This window comes from Botryllus schlosseri, chromosome 14, assembly GCF_051294905.1.
Source record: "Botryllus schlosseri isolate E-star chromosome 14, Bs_hap1, whole genome shotgun sequence".
Classification (NCBI taxonomy): Eukaryota; Metazoa; Chordata; class Ascidiacea; order Stolidobranchia; family Styelidae; genus Botryllus; species Botryllus schlosseri.
Genome location: NC_137249.1, coordinates 12,252,853 through 12,262,549, shown reverse-complemented (window position 1 = coordinate 12,262,549; position 9,697 = coordinate 12,252,853). Strand labels below are relative to the sequence as shown.

Genomic DNA, 9,697 nt, shown 5'->3' with positions numbered 1-9,697 from the left:
GGTAAAGTAATTTAACAGCAAAATGTCTATTTCTGTTCTTACCTTAACCAAGCCTCTTGTTTTATCGATATTGAATTCGAATATAGTTTATATAGTTCTCGATCATCAGCGCAGGCTCGAATTGTATCATATCAATATGTAAGTAGGTAATGTATTGCATCTTATCAATTCATTTCTCTGTTATCTTATCTGCTGAGAACTTATACACTGAGGCTATGCAATTACTTACGTAATTTAACAGTTCTACATATATGTCAGCGATACAGCGTATATATTTAACTCTGCATTCGTTCATTGGTTCAGAATCAATGACTACTCAATCTGTATTTCAGACAGATAAAAAAATGCAATGACGTAATCATGCCCCATACTTCGAAAATGCAACTTGACTTGAATTATGACTTGACTCGTGACTTGACTTGACTCGAGTCAAGTCACTTTCGAAAGTCGATTGACTTGACTTGACTCGAGTCAAAGGGGGCAGTGACTCGAAATGACTCGTGACTCGAAGGTAGTGACTTGATCCCAACACTGCCAGGAACGCCTGAGACTGGGAACCCCTTGTGCTCCATGGAACACCGGTAAAAGACCACTGGTCTAGTGTTATATGATAATATATGTTATTTTTGATATTACTCAGCTCACTAGAGTTTGCATTTGAAGAATTCCACAATTTCTCCTCTTTTATCAAATTGAGTAAACAAAGTCATGCACATTTCACAAACTTACGTTTAAAAATTTCAATAAATCACAATTCTGAATCAAATGGGCCAAATCGGCGCATTGCACATAGTTCACATTGTACAGATTTATGATCATTCAAAGATGAAAATAGTTTTCATTTTGCTTGGTATTACTTCCAAAAGTAAAAGAATGGATAGACCAAGTCTTTTTTATTATTACCGGGGCTGTACTTCCTGAACAACACTGCTCCTGTCAGCCGCAGTATAAAGTACATGCTGACTTTGAAGAATAGATTGGAATTTTCATCCTGTTCGTCTCGATCTTTATTCTATTTTACCTTATCCCATCCAGTTCTTTCGATGTCCGATTCCCCTACAATTATGATGAATAATGAAAAGGATATTTGTGCAGAATACTCAGTGCTATATGTTTAAGTAAACATAATTAAGGAACCTGTCAAAATATTCCGTAGTGATACAAGCGCCAACTGAAAGGTACATTTTGACCCTGATTGTGGACAAAAGGATCTGCTGTAATATTTAGGATGAGTATAGAAACATTGTGCAAGAATGTTAATCTGTTATTGGGTAAAGAGGCATTTTTGCACAGGAAAATATGCCCGATACCCAATTACTGTCTGTATCGGTGTATGAGCCTAAATTTTATATTATCGTTTTTGAAAGCTACTATATCGCCGCATTGTTTGTTTCAGATGCAGGACTATCCGTTTTAGCGTGGTCTATGTTGGGCATGGTGGTTCTGCTTCTTTTGGCATGTCTCGTGATCAATGTCTACAAAGTCAGGAGGACAGGTAATGCTGTGCAGTGCTCACTATGAGTTATGTATAGGGTTTTGAGTCAACATCATTCTTGGTATCATAATCTTTTATCCTGCATGATGAATATGCAATATATCTCTGGATCAGCTGAACATTTGTTTTAATTGTAACATCAAAGCATGCCATTGCTTTAGTGATGAACATGAACATGAACAATGTTGTCCCTCTTCATGTTCCACAGCTTTGATACAGAAGGACGTAGGTCACAAAATAAAATTGGAATAGAGAGCGTTGCAAATCCATGTGATTCAATGTATCTTATGGTCCCTCGCCTATTCCTGCCCATCATTTTTCCATTCACCAATCTCCTTTTCAGGCATTTTCAATGGCTGAGTCCTTATACTTTTTCTGAATACTCAAATAGGCTTTCTCTAATGATACTATCAGAACGATTTTGTTGTTATTTTTCTTCCACTTTACATTTTTTGGAGCATAACTATCTTTTGCTTTAAGTTTTGTACAATGGAATGGGACGTAATCTTACGACAACTTTGAATCATTTTTGCAAGTGAAATTACCGCAATTGTTTCTATCAATTGTAACTAATCTGTGTCAGTTGCGGTGAGTCGTTTTGAAGGGCAATGGAAGGTATTGGCAAATAAATATTGGGAAGGATCATTTCACACCGATGTTTGAAAACTTCTCTGCCGCTTTTGTTATGTGCTTATACACTTGCACTAAATTAGACCTACCTCAACTATCATTACACGGAGGAAATTATTTGCGATGGTTATCTTTTCAGGTAGAAGGCGACTTTCAGACGTTGCGAAGGTAATAGTTTGTCCTACTTTTGTGAGTCATTTGCCTTTGCCTGGTGGTTCCTTGAACCGATATTTTACTGTCTTAATACACTGCCGTCTTGTTAGAGTTTGGATGTCGAACAATATGTTGTGCAACCTCCAAGACTAATACTTGTACTAATTAGATCATCATGCTATAGAACGCTGTGGATCTTAAAAATGTCCTACTTTTCTCAGGTTTGCTGGGCAAGTCCTGAAAAACATCCAGATGGGTAAGAAACTTGTCTACATCATCAATTACTATCTTTGTAGTGTTGTTTTTCACAAATTATTAACTTGAATTAAAACAACATAGTAGCTAGTTGTGGATTTGGTGTGCTGGTCGTCGTGTCTGATACATGCCTACAAGCACCTGACTGTACCATGGTCTATATTCGGTTTCTCTACTGTAATAGGAGATACGGTAGCGGCCATTGGACTTTGTGATATCAATGTATTAGGCCTACTTATCCACAAAATAGTCACAGGGATACTTCTAAAGTGCCACCTCCACAAGTCAAGCATGACTGCTCTGGTAACTGCTATACCCTAGTACAGTGCTTTTTAACCTTTTTTAGAAGCATTTACACTTCTATTTTTGCAAAAATTTCGTCCACACAAATTAACCGAAGAGTATTACACAAAAAGTAAATGAAGAGAGTTAAACACTTTTTGTTCACATATCCAACAAGTAGGCCACCGATATGTCAATGACTCAGTTTCTTCTGAGTATTTCTGGCACTTTCAGACCAGTTAAGGAACTATTTCTTGATTACATAAGGCCACCAAGTGTCTCTTCGAGAAGACAACTCGTTTCGATGTACTGAAGCCCTTTTCGGCCCAATATGTTGTTGGATTTTGGACAAGGAATTCTAGTGCAGGGCTACTCAACTGGCGGATCGTGATAGGAATATGGACATGTTCACTGTTCAGTGTAGAATCCAGACCTTATCTGTCAAACTATTTGGTTAAGTTTTTTAATAAAATCAAATCCATTATCGTTGATTTGCAAAAACAAAGTGCAATGTTTTTTTCTTTCTTTTTCTGTAATGCTCCAGATAGCTGCGAATCAAACGTTTTCTAACATGAACTTAAGAGTAGATTTTGCAACTGCTCTCACCACTTTAGAACCAACTAGCATGAAATGAAAAATGCTGTGACTAACAGAACAATAAGTACATTTCGCTTATTGCTTTCGTAAATACCGGTTTACCGGATTAGTTATAATTAGGACGATTATTTTTTGCCATTGCAAAAAAAGTAAAAATTGTTTACAAAGTCTTACTATTGTAGATAGCCCATTGTCCAGTCATTGTGAATCATAAACCATCAAATAAAACAAATACGTTAACATGGCGTAATGATCAACACACCTAGAAACGAGTAAAAGTTTTAGTAGGTGCAAATTTTTCAAAGTTTACTCCGATATCTCACTGAATCCAAATTTTGATTGCATGGTGGACATTGATTCTTATATCACCGGGATTCTCAATGTTAGGCAGATCACCAGATGTTAAAAAATTCAGAATTGGGTTGCGGTCTAAAGAGGTTGAGTAGGCAACATTGTCGGTATGAAGCTCAATGCTGCCAGCAAACAACTGCTTCTGTTGAACGTTTTTTTTTTATTCTTGCCAAGCTATTTCGTTGGGACATTCAGTTCCAACCAGAAATGTAGAAAAGTACTACAATTCCAACATTATGTGCAACAATGACTAATTTAAATACTTGAGTGCAAAATTTTGTCAAAATTAAGGTTTTAATGTTTAAATGTCAATGTTTAATGTCAAAATATGTCAAACATTTCATTTTTTTGTGCAAAATATTCCGTTTTTTAGGTAAAAAAGTAATCAGCCTAGTTATAACGTATTACATTTATATGATTGTAAATTATTTCATGAGAATCATGACGGACCAAAATTTTATTTCGACTTTTGTAACTGGACCTTTGTTTAAAATAGCTGAGTAGCCCTATTCTAGTGCTTGGATGGCCAGGTCTTAAGAACCAAACAATTGATTACGTAATAATGATAGTGCCCAAATATTCATGCGAGACAAAATTAGTGTAAAAGTTGTGATTAGTGGTGCGTCGTCAGTTCAAAAAGTTTTTACGAATGCGCTGCAGCGACGAAAGTTCGGGAGCCAATTGTATCCTGTTAACTTAATTTAAATTATTCCAGATCCGAAGTCACAATATTCATCCGCATAAGTGCGTACCGTCCATCCCACGGGTAGAAAGCACTGCCCTAGTATATCCAAATAATTTTAGATCATGATTGGCACTCTTATATCTGGTGGATAAAGTTATACTGGTTCAAGTTAATCAGACATGATATGTGTAAATGAAGGTAACTCCCTCATTCATTTTACAGCAATCGTGACGACTTCGACCCCGTCGCTAGCGAAGAAGCACTGTTGCCTAGGTAAGAAACAGAATGTTCTTTGGACCTGCCTTGATTGCCAATGTCATGAAGAGCAATCTTCCACCTTATGTCTCTGGATATTCCATGACAACAATCTGACAATGCCTCCATCGCAAAGTAATCCGATCCAATGTTTGCCTTAGCAGTGAATGGTTATTTTGACAAGTCATTTCCTGCTTGGAACAACCCCATTATAGAGGTGGCATTGCCGAGAGTTCGGTAATTTTCAGGGATTGGCCAAATTCAAATTACCAAAGTACACGAAGCCCTACAAACAGTATAGCATTGCAGTTCCAGTTTGCAGCAAGACTTCAATCATTCCGGCAATATTCCATAACTACATATTCTATCCAAAAAAAGTTTCCACCAATCATATTCCGAGAAAACGGTCGCCAATGAATGAACAATGAACACTCAAGTCTCAACTCTGTCTTGAGACCCCTCTAAGATAGATCTTGAACACCGCAGACTCTGAAAATATGAGGTGATCTCAAACTGATCTCATTGTGCGATATTGAGCTTGTCTTGAAGCACCGTTCTTGAACACGGGCCCAAGTCTTATCAAATTTTTCTGGATGGAGTATTTTTAAAGGGTCGATGGGAGCTTTTTAGGTTGTGGGAATGAAGTATTCAAATATATCAGAAGTGGGTAATGAAGAAAAAAGGGTTGGGAACCACTGCTATATACTAATATCTTTCAATAGAACATCCATTGTAGCAGAATATTTATTAAACTCGAAGACTTTTCGGGTGCCTCTTTTCAAGAGTTAACGGCACACTAAAGGGATTTAAACAGATTTAAAAGCAAAACCAAAAAGGCAAAGTATGACGCAACAATCAAAATCACAGACCATGAAATTCGCATTGTACCAATGGCAACAATAATAAACTATGAAGTAAACGGACATAAGGTACTATAGTAGCAGCGCAATTTGTAAATAAACAGTTACACGCACGAAACAGCACGCACTAATGAGAAATTTGTAGGTTATAGAGGAAATCTTTTTGTCTGCATAAAATAGGTTTGTTCAACTGAATAATAGTAGACTCCAACACTTTTAAATGAAACAAAGACCTACCACGCGCAATGACAGTGAACATATTGTCATCATAGTGCTGTGCACAGGCGAGGTTTTCACTCAGATGCTGACCCATTGACGAAGCATATGCTTGGTAATCGTCATAACAGTCTGTTTTGGCAGCCAATTTGCACTGACGCGCGAGCTCCCGCTCTGCGAAATGCCTACTTTCGCTGCTTTTTTTTCAGCCATCTCGCCGTGGCGACAGGACTTTCTGATGGTCATCCTGGTGATGTCGAAACTGTGGGTGAATCAGACGAATTCGCAAGTGACACGGAAGGAAATGAACCCGAGCAAACTTCGATTGTTCAATGTGAGTACAATAGAAACGCGGACGTTCAGCGCTAATTCCCCCGTGCCTGATAGTTGCGCGATTGTAATCTCCTGTACCGTTTGTTTGGTGTGGAAAAGCGATACCGCCAGAAACAGAAAATACAAAAAATATGTTCTCTTCAACGAATGCCATCACCATTCTGAGGTCGCAGCGACTGTGCGATAAAAATATCGCTTCTTTATGAAGCTCAACATATCTATATCGTCCCCTAGAGTCTAGAAGTCATCAGCATGGTTATGATTATACTTTTCAATAGTATTCTAGGTTGTATCCACTTACTAAAGTAGTCTTGCTTGTATACTAATTCTACTTCAACACTTTTTGTCGCCACCGTCTCTCAAAATCGACAATATTGGGAACCACTGATCTAGAAGCCAAATGGTGGTTGGGAAGGCACTGGGCTCTAAAAATGGTGTGGTCTCAAATTAAAGATAACATTTTTTTTGGCTGCAACCATTTACCTCAGCAAGTCAGCGCGTTCAAACTGCATGTAAAAGTTATTAAAGTGTTCGGAATCGCAAGACGCTACATCCGTACCAACTCGTACTAGGTTCAATTCATTGCACATTTTAATTCGAGTCAAGTCAATTCAAGTCACAAGTCAGTCAAATGGAAGTAGGAGGCCCTATTTTGCGTGGTATTGCTAAACAACTTTGATAACTAGCCTCAGTCTATCAATCTAAATAGAGTATAGAATAGGAAACCTCACGAAGTTAAGACAAATTGGTATGATGCTGTACACTACCCACCTACACATTCACAAGCCTGCGCTCCAAATTTTGATGTTTAATATAAATGTATAAACTATATTTGATTGATTCAAATCATGCAGGAGCTTCGTTAGGTGAAAACTGAGCACTGTGAGCAGTCCATAGAACAGAAATTTTTTACTACTACTTAACGACAACACAAATTCTGATCATTTTGTTTGCGGTCAATTCATCGGTCATATAACAATGAAGGCTCATGCAGTAGAATCTGACTGCAGACTGCACCCACGTTCGTAAAGCCGTTGAATGACTGGTTACTTTCACAGGCCACACCAGTATATCGCAGACATGTACAGTGTACACCCTTACTTAATGACTTGAAATGGACTCGAACATTCTGCTTAGAGTCACGAGGCAATCCACATTTCTGAAACGCCGAGTCCATTCACTCTTGCAAAGTTACTCAAGTCGAGTCAAGTCATGTGAAAAAGTTGACTGGAGTCGGACTCAAGTCATCGCACACTGCTGTGGCGACTATTTCACTCGGCTCTTGTGACTATTTTACTCATGAAAGTCATGCACACCAATCCGGCCCAAGAATTCAAAGTGTAAAAAGTATGTGGTGTTGCCTAAAATAATGTTCAATAGAAGTGTAAGTAGTCTAAAACATCACCACTGGAAGTGCAGGTGGGCAAGACAAACTCGAAACAGTAGAAGTACCTCGTTACTGACCACTTCCGTTAGGCAATTGTAGCAAGAACATTAGTATTGTATCCTTGAATCGGCTACCCAGGCCCTAATTACTGGCATGATTCATGGGGGCTGTCAGTGGTCACCAAACTAGGAAAATTGCTGATGTTACCACATTCTTGGGAATCTCACCCCTCCCACTTCGTTGTTACTGCTACCGTTCTGTCGCAGTGCAGTCTTCTATACATTCCTCCCTTCCTGTGGTATTCCAATCGAACGGTTGCGATGGTTGTATTTTTATGTATGTCACATAAATTTTAGTTCACTAGTTGTAATGTTTGTGTTGACATCGCAATGAATGTTGTGCTCGGAGGGGGGGGGGGGGAATTCGAGCATAATGTGCTTCCGAAAATATCATCAATACCTCACTAGTAATCAGGGTTGTAACAAGGCTCCGAGTCACAAGTCAATCTCACTTTTATAGTTTCGACTCGGGGGAGTCCAAGTCATTGTATTAACTCCTACTGACTCAGTTTCCAGTTAAAGTCTTGTTAAACCCACTTTTTATATCTCTGTTTGGTGATTTCGAATGGTTTGCATTTGTAATATACTAATGTTCCTCACTTCTAGTAGTTTCTGGTCGCATTTTCAAGTAGCCCGAGTACCAATAGACGAAGTCCCATTAGTGTGGTTACTTTACTATTCTTCGAAATTACAATGAAATATCGGTCTTGGTCGTCTGACTCTCGAGTCATATGACTTGGTTCGAGTCATGCACAATGACTCGAGTCGAGTCTAGTAATTTCCTTATTTTGAGGAAATATCTCGAGTCAGGTCTAGTCATCAGAAAATCGTTGCACGAGTCATTACAACCCTGCTACTAGTAATTTGTAACGCGTCGCGCATGCATTATAACTAGGACGGTCTGTGTTTTTTTTTTCAGCCGTTTTCAGCGAAATAGCAAACAGCATCCATTGGATGGATTTGAAGTACATAGGTAGAAAACTGCTCAGCGCATGTGAATTCGATAAAATCTACTACCCTCAAGATATAGCGTGTAAGTTGAATTTAGTCATGCCGACGTAGGTTTTGCGATCGCTCATCCTTATGATTGATCTTCAGTGACGTCCGAGAAAGCACACAAAATATTTCAACGAGCGTCGGAACTCGATCCAGAGATAGGACTTCAGGAAATACTAGTAGCCGTCGACGGATATGCGTATTTGACGGAGATAATCACCGACGCTGTTCAATTGCGAACCGACGGAGGCGTAATCCCCAGCACTGAGCAATTGCGGCCCGACGGGGATATAATAACCGACACTGGGCAATCGCATATCGAAGGGGCTATAATCACCGACACTGGACAATTGCTCACCGACAGGGATATAATAACCGACACTGGACAATTGCGTACGGACGGAAACATAGTCACCGACACTGGTCAAATTGCGGACCGACGGGACATAGACTGAGAAGGCACTTTACAGATGTCAAATAGATTACCTTAAGACACATTCAATCCTGCGTATTTAGAACGCAAAACTTATGAGACAAGAGCACTATACATTTCCTGATAAGACTATATCCGATTGCAATCAATTCTGTTTCGATGGAATATCACGCTTGCTACCTATTTTGGTGATATCGTAAAATGGTGAATACTGAAATATTTTTTTAACATCGTTTTGCAACGCTTTATGGATTATAGCTAACTACCGCAACCTAAACCTAGTCTCTAAAAATATTGCAATTTCTCTCTTCTTGCTTCTGTTACTTTTTACCGCTAGCTTCCTGCCGGTTCTGTTTTAAACTAAATAGTAATATATCATACCGCCCCATCTTTCGCTTACATCCGATGAATGGGTATGATCCTATTATAGCTTACTACCGCAACCTAAACCTAACCTCTAAAAATATAGCAATTTCTCTCTTCTTGCTTCTGTTACTTTTTACCGCTAGCTTCCTGCCGGTTCTGTTTTAAACTACTGTATAGTAATATATCATACCGCCTCATCTTTCGCTGATGTCCAATGAATGGGTCTGATCCTACTCACTGCGAACCGCGTGGAAGATGATATGGAAGGCAGTAGGAGCATGTCATCTAAATTGGGCGAACTTATCATTGCTTCAAGAAACGCGGTATTATGCAAGTGATCGAAA

At 38.9% G+C, this 9,697-nt stretch overlaps 1 protein-coding gene across 1 annotated transcript; it reads left to right on the top strand.

Annotated features, from left to right (window-relative positions):
- Window positions 1–1,419: 1,419 nt before the first annotated feature.
- On the top strand, window positions 1,420–9,697 carry LOC145455916 (uncharacterized). The gene is made up of 8 exons (XM_080333948.1): window positions 1,420–1,495; window positions 2,265–2,293; window positions 2,500–2,534; window positions 4,671–4,721; window positions 5,989–6,045; window positions 6,088–6,113; window positions 8,478–8,591; window positions 8,657–9,697. Exons 1-8 carry the CDS (start codon window positions 1,426–1,428, stop codon window positions 9,007–9,009), a joined length of 735 nt encoding a protein of 244 aa, XP_080190074.1. The 5' UTR covers window positions 1,420–1,425; the 3' UTR covers window positions 9,010–9,697.